At 36.3% G+C, this 15,562-nt stretch overlaps 2 protein-coding genes across 3 annotated transcripts in view; one reads left to right on the plus strand and one right to left on the minus strand.

The window, feature by feature from the left end:
• Window positions 1-3: 3 nt before the first annotated feature.
• On the minus strand, window positions 4-6,000 carry ptpdc1b (protein tyrosine phosphatase domain containing 1b). Its single transcript, XM_030139266.1, has 10 exons — window positions 5,653-6,000; window positions 5,217-5,304; window positions 4,183-4,348; window positions 3,928-4,008; window positions 3,156-3,274; window positions 2,938-3,075; window positions 1,862-2,850; window positions 1,259-1,441; window positions 1,065-1,175; window positions 4-986 (listed from the first exon to the last, which is right to left on the minus strand). Exons 2-10 carry the CDS (start codon window positions 5,260-5,262, stop codon window positions 846-848), a joined length of 1,974 nt encoding a protein of 657 aa, XP_029995126.1. The 5' UTR covers window positions 5,263-5,304; window positions 5,653-6,000; the 3' UTR covers window positions 4-845.
• Window positions 6,001-14,062: 8,062 nt separating this feature from the next.
• LOC115423070 (protein bicaudal D homolog 2-like) overlaps window positions 14,063-15,562 on the plus strand; it is a 45,453-nt gene continuing 43,953 nt past the window's right edge. For both annotated transcript variants that reach the window (XM_030139777.1, XM_030139778.1), the window contains exon 1: window positions 14,063-14,593. In XM_030139777.1, the coding sequence (XP_029995637.1) occupies window positions 14,369-14,593 (225 nt within the window). In that variant the 5' untranslated portion in view covers window positions 14,063-14,368. The remainder of the gene's footprint in view (window positions 14,594-15,562) is intronic.

Below are 15,562 nucleotides of genomic sequence, written 5' to 3' on the forward strand. Positions count from 1 at the left end.
TTAACATATAATTTGCTTTTATGCTCAACTGATAACCAAATATGCTTATCACATATCATATATTATGCATATACGTTGTCAGTTTTCGTGGTCGGTCTATGTTTACAAAACAGATAACATCCTTTACAATTAAAAAAACACTATATTCTAGCAAAGGCATTAACACTGTGTGATAAAACATGTCAGTAAATATTGTCTGGAGGTCACAAAAAAAGAGGAATGTTCATCATGTAATCCTCTTCCCAGCATTTTGATGTGCAAAATTTGACCTCACAATGGAATGTTGTCTCTCTTTAAGGTTTAATATGTAACATACAGAAAGAAATGTACATGTATGAATCACCTGGACAGATGTATGGTGTTTCTGTTACCAAAAACCACAAGATATCTTCCATGATCCATTATCTGAGAATGTTCTAACTAAAATAATCAAATTACCTACAGTCGACATCTGTTATTTGTGACTTTTAGTCATATTTTCTGTCTTAAAATTAGATATTTTCACTTACATGTGCACACATTTGGTTCTTCTAATAAATGTTATCTGAAGATGTGTAAGGATTATGTTCTATACAGTCATAAAGAACATTTAGAACTGAGGTATGTTAACATTTAATCTGACTGCTGTTAAGGCTTAATGCATTGCAGTTTTTCTCTTCACATGTTCTTCAATGTATTTTCTCACTAGCGAGGTAAGATGATACTGTGGTACATTCTGTGTTGGTAATAAAACTAATCAGCTTCACATTAAACCGTAATGTCACAAGGCACACAAATATATATTTAACTTCAAGCCTCCACATGGAGATACAGGCAGTTCACCACCTACATGTGACTGGTATGTCTTATTGAATATAATACAAAGTAGGAGAAATTGGTGTTTTGTCTTCAGGGTCGGGGATATCTCTCATGTCCTCTAAGACTCTCCTCAGGACTGTAGTCATGGACTTGTACACTTCACTTCCATCCTCAGTATTATTTTGCTTCTGTTAAAAGGCAGACAAGGATATATTAGTGACTGAAACGAAAGTAACCATTAAGTAATAATGGAAATAAAATCTCACCCAAGTAAAAGCTTTAATGGTACGATTCAGGAATGCATTTTCAACCTCCTCGGGTATACTCTCCATATTGGCCATACAGTGTAGGATGCTTGTTAATGTTTCTCTAGGCGCCTGGGAAGAGATGATAAGGCTGTCAAGAAACCTAAAGCACACTATTTCTTTACAATAAAATGTAGCGTATTGTACCCACAGACCTGGTCAAGTGAGGAGAGAACCGTTTGAGCATCGGTGTCTTCAGGGTTCAGTTTTTTGGCATCCTGGATGGAGATCACTGGCTCTTTGAGCTGCTCTAACCATGCCCACATCAGCCCACTTAGGATGAAAGGATCCCTCTCCATGCACAGCCTTTCCCATGCTCCACCTTGGTTCAGCTCGGCCTGCATACATGCAGATAGTCATTTGTCTTGGCTCATACAAATACCAAGCACTGGGGGGGTTATCTATCAGCTGTAGGAAGCAAGGTGATGTACTCTGAAGACTGAAAACATCCACATGTGGAGAAATTAACCACAGGACTGTCATGTTAGATACTGAGGTTTGGTCCTAAGGGGAATTATGATCTTTAGACTTAGATAAAAGGCCGGAAAAATCATGATTTTCTGCCAGTAAGCCCTGACGGAAAATGTACCAAACACTGTTGAGTAGATTTTTTGGCCATTTCATGATGGTGGTTACCTGTCCAACAAAACCCACACCTGCTTTTGACCTTTTGCAAACATCTTTGTTATAGCTGCCAGCCAAATTAAAGCACTTCTAGGAACATTTCCCCCCAGACGGCAGTGGTAGGGATCATTTACCTGCCAGGTCAGTGCTTTACTCTTATGAGCTTCTTCTCCATCCAGAAAAAGGTCAACAGCCAAGGCCTGCGCTACGAGCAACCTCCTGGCCTCCGGGGACAACTCTGACTGTAGGGTGATGAAGGGCACCTCTGACTGTTCTTCTTTAACTTCAGATTTCATCCCATTTAATGCTACTTCCCTCTGTTCAGCCTTCCATCTGGACAATATGTTACCTTGTTTGGTATTTTCATTGGGTCCTACAGACTCACTACGTTGGATAATTTTCCGCCTCAGCAGAATGGAACCGTCTTTTTGGTTTTCCACATTCTTCACCTCCCAGAGTGAGCCTTTAGAACAGTTTGAGTTCAAAGATGCATTGCTATTCCAGTCTTGTATTACAGGGACCTTGGGTTCAGATGCGGATATTTCTGCATTACTTTGTGACAGGGTGCCGAGGCGCGTGAGGAGGTTGAGCTCTGATCCCAGTCGTCTCAAGTCGGACTCACTGTAGCTGAGACTTTTGCGATGGTAAAAGATAGGTGGCTCATTGAAATGCCTAGGTAAGGTGGGGGTACCTGGCAAACGGGGCTCCTTTGAAAAAAACTCAGGGCCGAGTTTCTCAATGACACTGAGATGCATCTCGATGTCTTGGATGTCAGGGGCCTCCAGTATGTCTTCTTCAATCACCTGTCGATTCTCTGCTATGTCCAGTAACAGCCTACACACCAGTTGGACAATCTTTGGGAGGTTTCTCAGCTTTCTTCTCTCATAACCGTGTAACATGTGTCTTTGGCGATTTAAGTACTGGCACAGCGTGACAGGGTTTGATTTGGGTGCAGCACAGGAAAACACACTCCTCAGAGGGGTAAGAAACTGGACGAACTGTCGAACACACCGCAGCTGACCCCTGGTCTGGATGGAATTAGGCCGTTTTGCTCGTACATATAAAATAGCCTGGTTGGCGGTCATCCTTGTGGCATAGGCTATGAAACATGCCAACAGCACACCTGGAAGGAAAAGTAAAGACTTAAATTGAATCAGAATAAAGGCTCCGAACAGTTAAAATTCTTCATATAACATGCAAATGAATGTACCTGTTCTGCCAAGACCAGCATGACAATGGACTGCTATCTTCCCCTCCTGCAGTGCAAAGGCCATGACCTTCACCATGTCCAACACAGTGGTGAGGGTGGCTACTCCATAGTCACTCCAGCCAAAATTATAGAAATAAACTGAAATGGTAAAATAAATGCAGTCACACTTCTTCATACATACAAAAGTATTTACTTGATAAAACACATAACTCACATACTGTTGTTTTCCATGAAGACCTCTGGACGGTATGAGAAGCCACTTTCAGGTTCTAGGGGGTTTCCACAGCTGGCATGTTCACCAGGAGTCTGCAGGTTGATCACTGTTTTAATACCATTCCTTGACACACACACAAACAGAGAAGTGTTCTTTTTATTAGTCTTCCTGCCCCAGGAACTCCTGAAAATCAGCTATAGTTGATACAACCATGTACTTTTTTTTCTCAAGGACTGTACCAAGTGGCTTGAGTTCTCATTTTATACAAGTTCACATTTGCAATCTACCACATCTCTGACTGAAATTATCTCATTTCTACCCAACTACATATAACTAACTACTTTAATTGCTTTCTGGATCATAATTCTTTGTTGCATGCATCTCTCTATGTGTCAGTGTCTGTGATGACTTGCAGAGTAAAGTGTCCCTGGATGAAAAAATTCAACGATAAATGTTTTTAAACTTTAACTTTACATTGTTGCTTGTCTTTCTGCATGTATGATCACAGGACAGTGACACTACAAATATACAATGATCTTTTATGATGCACTGCTGTAAACTATTAAAAGTATAAAAAGTCATTAAAACAAGCTCAGACTTAAACAGCTAGAGAAGTAAAATGTGATGTACTCATTAACACAGTAGTAAGTACTATACTTTAAGTGCATTTTCCTGAAAATAATTTGATACTGTACTTTTACTTAATTAAAGGATATGTTGTTTCATTCTTGAAAATAAAAATACAGTATAAGATGTCAAATCAATATAATTTGTACCTTCTGAATTGATCAATAATATTATATTTCTCAATAATTTCTGTTGAGGGTCTGGAAGTAGCAAGAAGGTTATCAGTAACCCTGAAAAAAAAAATAGAAAAAATATATTAGGGCAGGTACAGAAAACAATAAAGCTACACTATACATGTATATATATATATATATATATATATATATATATATATATATATATATATATATATATATATATATATATATATAAACAAGTAGAATAGTTGGGACAACTATGTTTACCAGGATGAGTAGAGTCCTTTTATGGCCTGGTCCTGATCACTCCAGTGATTTGGGTCATCATACTTGCAGGCTTGGCCTCCACATCCAATAGAGCATTGTAGATGCGCTGGGACGACAAAACGAATGGCTTCCCCGACTATTGTGTACCTCGCCCTGGGGGCTCTGACTGAAGTTATGGTCAAAGGGACAGAAAAGAGGAATAAACTTATGTGACACAAGTAGTCTTTTGTGTTTAGTTGCAATGTTTTTTAATCAGCTGTTATTACCCCCCCCCCCCCCCCCGAAGTGGAGCCAAGGGGTATTGTTTTTGTTTCAGTTTGTTTGTTTGTTTGTTTTTCTTTCTTTCTTTCTTTCTTTCTTTCTTTCTTTCTTTCTTTCTTTCTTTCTTTCTTTCTTTCTTTCTGTCTTTCTTAAAACTCTAGCAGGAAAACTATTGGTTGAATTCAAACCAAATGTGGTTTATAGATTGCCAGTGACCCAGAATAGATCTGATAACATTTTGGGAAAAGCTGGTCAAAGTTCAAATTTTTTATGAATTTATGAATCTTTTTTTTACTCCCATTTACTTATAATGGGTACAGCTTCAAATGTCTATAAAAACATCAATTTATTTTCCATTTACCTCAAACTTAGCACATATATAGAGGCAATTGATATGCTGACATCAGCACATGCATTTTGGTTTGATGCCAATATAAGCTACAGTGCAAGGGGCAGGGTTTGTTGTGCCTGGCACCACTTGTTATATTAATGCTTTGTCAAGCTTTCACTTCATTCTCAGCAGCATAAATAGACCAAATGCGCTCAGATGTACTGTCCACTGCTCTGAAACACTCATCAGTGTTGATCAGCCCACTTAGAGGTGTTTAATCCTTGTCTGGTATGGGTGTTACAGTAATACAATAGCCACCTTTATGTTACAGTTACAGTTTATTTAGTATTATGATAAAAAAAAAAGTAGCCAGTATCAGAAGAGTTTGAGCCTTAGAATGCACTACTGTAATATTTTATCACTGCTTATGATTATTACTTACTGTATTCCATCAGAGCTCCACCTGTTGTCTTTGCATTGAGTGCCATATGGACAGTCACCCAGGCTCACATCCACAGTCATAGCAGAATCTGGAGACGTGTATCCAATAAGTCAGAACAAAATAATTTACTCTGTCCTAAGCATCCCCTGAACTGCTTCATTTCAGATGTTTGCATTTTAGGAGCAAGTAAAGCATGTAAGACGGAGCTACAAACGCTTGGTCAAAGATTAGCATTATAAATCATATCCAGTCAATTATAATACAGACATAATCCATTTAAAGGATTGGTTAGCTACTTTTGTTGGCTGGTAGTTTGTACCTCATCACAGAACAAGAACAATTCACAGAATAATCAAGCTTAAATGTAATAGCAAAGCATAAAAAAATTAAAAAGTTAAAGAAAATTCATTTAGAATAATGAATAAAAGTGCTTTACCTGTTGTAGGAGAGATGAGAATCTTGTAACCACCATCTCAGAACACAAATGTGACACTGTTCTCGCTGCCAACATTTCTGACATCAGCCTCCACAGCTCTGACGTTGCCGTTACCTCTCAGGTTCTGTGGAGAGTCAATCCTGTGCTTCACTTGATTTGATTCGTCTCAGATTATCTCTGGCCATCTGGGTGGAGTAGCACAAGTATCCGCAGGATCATGTGTACCAATGTGGAAAGCCATCGATCTCACCGGTATAGCAGATCTACAGTAGTATGGGGATAAGTGGACCTGAAGAATGTGTTGAAAACTAAGTGGAGATTGTGTCCAAGTGTTCATACTTTCTCTCGGTGGCTCCTGGGGGGGAGTATAAGGTTATTTCTGACTCCTCCTAGATTAGACTAGTAATCTTATTAGTGTTCAAGAAAAAAACAGTGCTACGACCCTAAAAAAAAAAAAAAAACTCTGAATTTTCTCACATCATAGTGTGTTTTGCTGGATTCTTATGGTATCTAGTGATTCACACTTTCCTCTATTTACACCAGGCCTTTTTTTTTTTAATTTTCTGTCACTGTGATCACCATCTGTTCATTAATCACCTGCTAACAGATTGTTCCCAGATGGTATTATGTTACTACTATGTTTCAAAGTACTTTCAGGTAGTTTTGTGTATCTATAAGGAGGTGGTACAAAAGGGTTTCAGAAAATAACGCTCTTAAGCTTTCCTACCCTGTTGCTACAAATAGTCAGACCTTAGTGACATAGCAATCTGATAAAATCTGATTGGCTTACCTTGCACCTCGCTAAAGCTGGTTAGGTTTAGGTTACAGAGACAAGATGAGGGAGAGAGAGAGAGTAAAGATTTATGAGCATTTGGACTGCTTAAAACACAGTGTTTTCTAAGCAATAGATGATATAACTCACATTGCAAATATAAAAAGTGATTAAAAAGCCTTTATATGTTTACTGTATGTTTAAAATTCAGAATATGATCATTTTCTAAACAGGACATTTTATTCATTCATTTGGTCTTTCATTTATTGTTAGATCATTATTAGAATATATGTTTAATATTTGAATATAATTGATTTTCTGGTATTAATGCTGGCTATATTTGTATGTCCTGGGTACTGTTTATTTTGTGTATGCAACTGCTTTCCAATACCCTACTTTACATGTTGCATGCTACACTGCAAAAATTTAAATCTTACCAAGCATATTTTTCTCATTTCTAGTCAAAATATCTCATCACGCTTAAAATAAGACATCATTACCTAAAGAGTAACTTGTAAGTGAGATATAAATTCAAGCAAAAAAAAAGTCTGCCAGTGGAACAAGTGAAAATTATCTTGGTAAGATTTCTTGAAATAAGATTTTTAAGATAAATTAATAAATTAATAAATTCTTATATCTCACTGAAAAGTTACCCTTTAGGTGATTATGTCTTTTTTAAGTGTGATGAGATATTTTGATTAGAAATGAGAAGAATACACTTGGTAAGATTTTAATTTTTGGAGTGTATTTGTTTTTAATACATTATGTCCTATAATAATGACTTCATGATGTAACGTAAAACATGTGACTATACAAAGGTTTCTTGTTAACTTGAGGGAAAAGAACCAACAACAGGTTAGTGGCAGAGAGGAAAATTAAAAGAATATGACGTCTATAAAAAAATTTGATGAGATAAATGCATGACTCTGTAGAGCTAGGCACAAAGTCATTCAGCTTTGTTGTCTTCATGAGGGTTGAAGTCTTGGCATGACAAATATTATAATTCTGAGATGCAAATTGTTGTTTGTCTGGCAAGAAACTCAAAGAAATGAACACACAGATATATACAGCAAATACATATTAACTAATTTATTTTTGATGTGTTTTTAAAAGTAATGGTAGAGATAAATTTCTGTTTTTTTTTAAAATATATTTTATTTTTATTTGTTTTATCAACAGACAATATCACATAGAAACTAGGGGTCACTGGTTGAACACAAAGTATTTAAATGACAGACAGTAGTAATTATGCATTGTTTTGAGATAAATTTCAGCTTTAAATACTTTTCCTCAAAATTAACACATTTTTTTCATATTTATTCTCATTGTCTTTGTGTGACATGAATCACATAATCACGCAGCTGACTGAAGTTTTTTTGGCCTCCTTCTATCAACCCAATTTATTTATTTGGCCCACAAAGTGTCTACTGGATTAAGGTCAGAGCTTTGTGATGGCTCCGAAACATTTATGTCGTCAGCGTACTTAAGCTGTACTGTTGGCATTTTAAAGATATGCTTGTCCTCCTCAAAGATCCATGTATACACTTTCTAAATATACAGATCAATTTTCACAATATTCAAAATATCTGTGGGTATGAGATGCATTGGTGCCTCTTCATGGTTTCGATGGTATTCTTAGGGTCACAAACCTCACATTTCTTCCTCTTCCTCTAATATTATTTGAATAATAGACGAATTACTGTCTCATCTGACTGGAAAATATTCCTCTAAAAATATATCATTTTTACTATCTCACTTCAGAACATGAATGAATGAATGAATGAATCAGCCTGTTAGGTGACAGTCATTATGGATATGATGATAGGGCACTTTTTAAAATGTAGATGGAGGTATATTTTTGTGTTCAGTTACAGCTGGTATGTTGTTTCTTCTGTCCTGCTTGTGAAACCTGTCACACCTAAATATGTTCTTTACACTTTCCTCCCTTCAGTGATGTGATGGCTGTGTGGTCTCATGGGGTTTACATTTGTGTGATACTGTTTGTTCAGTTGATATATGCCTTCATATGCCTGAAAAATATCTCCTTATGTAGTATTTATTATTTATTACTAATTTGTTTTGAGTGTCCCATTTTCTTTGACTGTCAAAGCACTTGGCAAACTGTTGTTTTTAAAAATGACATAAATACAGTCATATTATTATTATTATTATTATTATTATTATTATTATTATTATAATAATAATAATAATAATAATAATAATAATAATAATAATAATAATAATAATAATAATCTTTTTTTTTAGATATACTAATTATGACAAGCAATTAAGGATCCTGAAATACAGCTGGCAAGTAGCAAATCTCATGCTTCTAAACTTCCCAAAGCTTATGGAAATTAAAAACATCTACTAGTCTAAACTGTTTAATAACTTTAGGACCACTAATCCTATGAATACCTTTAAATAATAATAAAATACAGTTTCTTTGCTTTTCGTTATTATCAGATATGGCACATTTGGACATTCAGAGGCTCCGCAGGGAACATGGAAACAGCATCATATTGTGTAACACTGACTCATCAGTAAAACCCATGTAGTTTGACAAACTGCCTTTTGTCATGTTCAATTAATTATATATTTTGGTCTTCTGATATAATAACCTGTGAATTTACTCTCTTTTATCAACATCTACCTGGTCAGTAAATTAAATATGGGAAAGGAACATAATTTTTACAGAAAAATGCAAAACGTAGAAGATAATAATATATGATTTTTATTACATCTGCTGTTGATTGTCTTCTACACTTCATCATGAATTGCTCCATTCCCATATCTGCTGCTGTTTTGTTCCATTATACACCTCTTCACCTTTCATCACTATTACTTTATTGCACCACTGCCGTTATTGCAAATAGATTTGATTTTCATCTTTTATAATCTATTATTGTTTATCTTTTATACCACTACATTTATTCTTTTTCTATTTTTACCTCTTTTTTTTAATTATATGGCATTTGAATAGCAAGGTGAGAGAGAAACAATATCTCTGTATGTCCTGTGCATCTAGTGAATTGACAATATAAAAAAATCTTTTACTCTTGAACTGTTGACAAGTATTATAATAAATGGTGATAAAACATCCAAGAAAGGTTGAATGTAGGATGTAAAAAAAATTGTCATGTAAGTTCAATAAAAAACAGTTGTAGGTCTTTAAGGGTTAACTCTTTAAAACCTGACGTGTCACTGCTGACACACCCTGCACATATACAGTTGGCATGGCTGTAACTCTTTCACTGTTTGTGCAATTGGAAAAAAAAAAAAAAATCCAATGGCCTCTGAAACCTGAGACATTGCTCTTTATAGGCTTTATTGGGTCATTACAGTAATTTCACTCACACATGTACTAGAAGCTGAAGAAAAAGCTATTTTGTCAGTATTATAACATGCAGTAAATTGTAAATGATTGCTAGATTTTCAAAGAAGTGCACTGGAAAAATGGGCAAACAGACTCACTCACAGCATATTTTCTAACCTTTTTGTTTGTCAAAATAAGAAAAACTAATTCCATTATGGGCTTAGAGTTTAAAGGGTTAAAGTCACAGTAAACGTGTTGTATGCAAACTTCTGACTCTTTGAATGTGATTAAAAAATAAAAAATTAAAAAAAAAAAAAAAAGTAAAAGCTGAAATTAAAAATATTTGCTACTATTATTCTGAAATTTATGAGAAAACTGTTGCTAGTTTTTAACATATGTGATGACTTTTCTGTTTTTCCTTAGCTGTAGGCCTGTAGGGTATTCCTGTTCTTATTTCCTATAGTATTAACGTTAATCTTTTTTCCGACAGATGGCAGCAGATACAGACTTCCAGCGGCCATGTCTACTCAACAGCCGTTAGCCCGGCTGTTCTATCTCTATGACAACAAACGGCACGAGCCGAGATTTCCGCGCTCCACATCGGCATGTTCACAAAGCATGATGGGAAATGAGTTTAGTTTACAGCAGAGCTACACTTCCTGCGTAGGTCTAAGGTACTACACTTCCCGACAAGCTCTTCGGCCCAGTTGGCGCTACCCCAGGTGGTTGCGTATGTACGTCTTATTTCTGCAAACAGACCGTCAGCTGTTGTCAGTAAGCCGGTGCTGAGAGAAGAGGGGAAATGCCGGAAAAGCAACGTAAACTTCAAAATATAACCTACTTGTAATAATTAACCACAGTACTACGAAATGTAATGATTTAGTATGTAATAAAATAATGTAAATAATGTTCAGGGCAAAGTCAAAATGACTTCCACGCTGTGTACTTTTGTAGGTCCATGAAAAGTTTATTGTAAACCTATAAAAACTTAAAGGAAGGACATATAATTTCTGCCGATTAAAACATTGACCAATATAGCCTTGAAAGTTTGTTGCAGGCTTACAAAAATTAACAGGGTATTAAAAGGAAATTAGTTTTCTACTGCAGGGTTTACATTTTGAACAATATAGGTTTAAAATGAGTCTGTCTATTTGTATGTTTATTCAAGGCCAACAAGAAAGAGTAGGTGTGTTTCTAAATTTATTGTTGGACTACACAATCAATCAATCAGTTGGGATTAAAATGAAATGCATGCTCTTTTCTGGATTAAAGAATTGACCAACACATGTTTAACTCTTTCATGCATGAATTATGAGAACCTTAATCACGCCCCCATTTGGAGGACAACTTCATTTTTAACTATACAGGGGTTATTTTCTTTTGTTGAGAGCAAAAGAAAAATAACCCCTGTATCATTAAGATAAGAAGACAAAATGAAAATTCTTGAACTATTTATTTTTAATTACAGCTTGTGTTTAAGTAACTTTATATGTGCATGTTCATCCATTCCTTGCTCATATACATATACATAGAGGGAGGGCTCATATAGATGAAAGTGTACAGGGACAGGATGAGACAAGACCGTGGTTCCACTTTAGGCATGGAAAAAAAAACAAAAAAAAAAACAATGCGACTGACATTTTTTTTTTTTTTTTTTTTTTATGAACCTGTTTTTCATGGAGTTGCAAAAATGCCCACTCAGATGGATACCATGCATTTAATATTTGAAGCCAAGAAATGTGTATTTACTGACATACTGTGTAAAAACTATGAAATAAAACAGTTTTTAACACTGCTAATCTGATGTTTTCTCATATTTAAACATACTCTAATATTAGTTATTACTCACTTCATGTAGGTAATATACAAAAAAAAACTATGTTGTTAAGAAAAATGAGAATTACAATCTAATAACAATCAGCATTTGGTTTACACTCAAACATGTTAGTGCAGATCAGGTTTATCAAAAACAGCAAAGTTACAGTAATGGTATGAATTTCAGTGTATTACGGGATGGCGCAAAAGTGTCCACTGTGTTGGCTGATATGGAACTAAAACAACAACATCCATGAATATACTAGAGAACAGATGGAGAATAACTGTTCACTGGAGTGACCACCATGCATGAAAGGGTTAAAATATGTGTCCAAGTGTTAAGTTTATTGTAGAGCAACAAAATTAAAAGGGAATGAAAGTAAATATATGACGTATTGCTTAAATAAAATATACAACGGCATGGATTTAATAATAAGAGAATGTATTTGTTTATTTTAGGGCTACAAAAAAGTCAAAGGAAGATTAACAACAATCTGCTTTTTAATGTGGGGTCAAAATATGGCAAAACATAGAAAAACAGGTAAGTACTTTGCTTTTAGTTGTCAATAGAAAACTGGTCAGAACAATCTATTTTGTTTTTTGTTCTTTTTTTTATTCTAGTTTTCCAAGCATAGACATAGAATATTGCATATTGTTGATTTTGTTTTACGTCACCTATGCTCTTTATAATGTACTTCAGGCATGTCAAAGTAACATGCAGTCCAACTTTTTTTTTAACTCAAACTTATTTTTAGCTATTTACATTCAGTGTTTATTTTTTGCTGTAATGTGACTATTTCTGTAGAGCAATGATCATATTTTGAATTTCCCCTTGGGGATTAATAAAGTAAATCTATCTATCTATCTATCTATCTATCTATCTATCTATCTATCTATCTATCTATCTATCTATCTATCTATCTATCTATCTATCTATCTATCTATCTATCTGATCTCAAGTGGGCAGGACCAATAAAACAGTGTCATAATCACATATAAACAATGACAACTCCATTTTTTCCTCTTTGTTTTAGTATAAAAAGGTAAAATGAAATTATGAAAATATTTACATTTATAAACTATTCTTTCACAAAAAAATTTAATAACCTGAAATAAGTGAAATTACTTGAGCCAAATAGGAAGAGTTTAACATTATTATGCATCAACTTATGATTTATACATGTGCATTACAGATCGGATCTACAAAGTACACAAAACATTTAGTAACAGGCCTAATATTGTTAAAATTTTGACACCTTTGACAGTTAATATCTGGAATACAATTTTTGTACTTCACAAGTTCATCTCGAAGGCCAAATGGGCTTTATGCACAGCCCCACTACTTCCTAAAGTTCAGGGGGCTTCTTTATTTTCTGTTTTTCATTATTGGACACACTGATTAATCCAGGTGTGCCTAATTAATATAGTCACAATAAGAAGTAGCAGATACACCTGGATTAATCAGTGTGTCCAATAATGAAAGACAGGAAATAAAGAAGCTACCTCCCAGATATTTTGGCAGTATTATGGCATACATTTGGCATTTTTGGCTTTCTTTTGGCATTATGAAAACCTTTAGGCTTAACTGTGGTATGATTAAGGTTATCCATAATAGATATGGAGGCACCAGCAATATATGGCTGAGTTATGGCATATGTCTGGTTAACCAAAAGACTGGGCAAAGAGCGGGATCAAATATATGGATGCTATGGCATGTTTATGGCAGAAGATTGACTAAAGAGCGGAAACATCTCATTCCATATATGGATGTGTTTTGGTTGTTTTGGCATATTTCTGTAAAGCCAAAACACTGCACAAAGAGCGGGAATTTCTACCCAGAAGAAAACCCCACTTCATTTTAAAAGCATGATCAACACAAATTTTGGGTGAATTTTGGCCTCCTTTTGGCCTTGCTTTGGGTCAGTTTTGGCTACTTTTTGGCTGGATTATGGGGATTTGGGGCTTTTCTGGGACAAGTATGGCTATATTTTGGAATTAGTTTTGGGTGAATTTTGGCTTCCTTCTGGTTTGATTTTGGCTTGCCTATTTTGGGCCATTTAGGGCCCATACTTTGCCAAAATGGCACGCCAGTTTTGGGCCAGATTTAAGCCATAATGATTTTACTATCTGGGCTGAAGTTCAGGAAGTAGTCGGGTTGTGCACAAAGTCCACTGGAACCTAATTATTTATTTATTTTTTGACACCGCTGATGTAGTCATTGTGTTGTCTAAAAACAAAACCTTTAAAATTTCCTTTTATTTTATACCTGACAGAATATTGCTGGTGCGTCCATATCTATTATGGATAACCTTAATCATACCACAGTTAAGCCAAAAGGTTTTCATAATGCCAAAAGAAAGCCAAACATGCTAAATGTATGCCATAATACTGCCAAAATGTTTGCGATCTGGGAACATGAGTCAGTCCATGTTCGACGCCTGTACTTTTATTTTGAAACTCCTAACCGGAAGTCGCTTCCTCCTCTCGTGCCGTTGCCGTTGGTCTCTCCGCTGCGGCTCCACAGCTCCAACAAGCCGGGGGAGAGGCGAAGGAAGCGGAGGAACCTCAACGATGGAGCATTTCTAGAGGATAACGACGAACTCCCCCGTCGATGAAAAACCTTAAGAGTCATCTACATGACCAAAGACGGAAGACCAGCAACAAGAAACGCAAGCGTAACAATCATGCAATTTAAATACAGACGAATCTGAGCAGCCGTTTCTTCAAGGTTACGCCGCTTGAAGACACCCCGCATCCCTTGTCGCAGATCAGCTGGTAGGTTGATCGTCATCCTCCCCCAGCCGGTCCTGACCATGTCTGTAGTGGAGGAGCAGGGATACCCCGACGCCATGCCGGAGTGGATGAGGGCCGAGCTCGAGCGTCTGTCCCGGGAGCTGAGCGAGACCACAAACGAGAAGATCCAGGCGGCGGAGTACGGGCTGGCGGTGCTGGAGGAGAAGCAGCAGCTCAAACAGCAGTACGATGACCTGGAGATGGAGTATGAGGCCGTCAGACAGGAGCTGGACCAGCTGAAAGAGGTGCGACATCAACACTAAAATACCTAATTAGACTTAAAAAATAACCCATCCATCCGTGATCGCTGTGATGAATAAGGAGGAGACGTTTGGATGATGTGAAATAGCATATGTCTGATTTTTATTTGTGGTGTTTTTACTGTTAATATGCATTTATATGGCCTTTATATGCTCCTAACATTAATATTTCTTGTATATAAGGCGGTTAAATACTCATTATACATCAACCTCTTGTCTTACAAGGTCAAAACTACCAGATGATGAGGTGTGGGTTTCTCAGATGGCTGCTCCACACCCACCCCCCTTTACTCAGGGTGTCCCCCACTGCACTGCTACCTATGTTTATGCATGCAGCCCCTAACCCTCCTCCACAAGCTAGTCTTGGTCTTTCCTGTGTGTGTTTCCACCCCTTATTACTAATTCATTACTTGATATCTCTTGTGCACAGATCTGTATGGTCGGCCTGATAGAGATGGCAACGTTACTGCTGTGATTTCATCATAATGCTTTAAAAATCTGTTTTAACGTTCAGGATTATTTGATATTTTCTTTTTTTTTATTGTGTTTTAAGGTGTATGATCTTAACATTTCAGTGATCCCTCTCAAAGGCATGACTGCTGTATATGAACACAATCTTTTTCATAGATTTCGTGTAGATTCATTTCTGCAAACGAGGCTAACAAGTTAACTTTAAAGGGGCGGGAACTGGTTTGAATTTTGAACCTTCCCGCTCAGCAGAGAAAGAAATGAAGAGTTGCAGAGGAAACCAAACGAGTTACAACCCTTTGGGAATGGAAAGAATGTTGAGAGTGACGGATCAGGCCGAGCTCCAGAGCCAGATAAAGGAAGTGTCTGTTTGTGTGAACAGTGGCTTATTCCCTGCTGCTCACCCTTAACTGTGTCTAATGTATTGAGACACGCTTCATCTCTATCTTGTGATTTAGATTGAAATAAGTGTGGTTAAAGAGGAAC

This window comes from Sphaeramia orbicularis, chromosome 7 (genome assembly GCF_902148855.1).
Source record: "Sphaeramia orbicularis chromosome 7, fSphaOr1.1, whole genome shotgun sequence".
Classification (NCBI taxonomy): domain Eukaryota; kingdom Metazoa; phylum Chordata; class Actinopteri; order Kurtiformes; family Apogonidae; genus Sphaeramia; species Sphaeramia orbicularis.

What these genes read in the sequence shown, in the direction of transcription:
- ptpdc1b (XM_030139266.1), bottom strand. Translation starts at nt 5,262, where the DNA reads ATGGCACTCAATGCAAAGACAACAGGTGGAGCTCTGATGGAATACA. An exon ending in TGGAGCTCTGATGGAATACA is followed by an intron (nt 4,349 to 5,216) that starts GTAAGTAATAAT and finishes CCATAACTTCAG; the next exon opens with TCAGAGCCCCCAGGGCGAGG. An exon ending in TGCTGGTCTTGGCAGAACAG is followed by an intron (nt 2,851 to 2,937) that starts GTACATTCATTT and finishes TTTTCCTTCCAG; the next exon opens with GTGTGCTGTTGGCATGTTTC.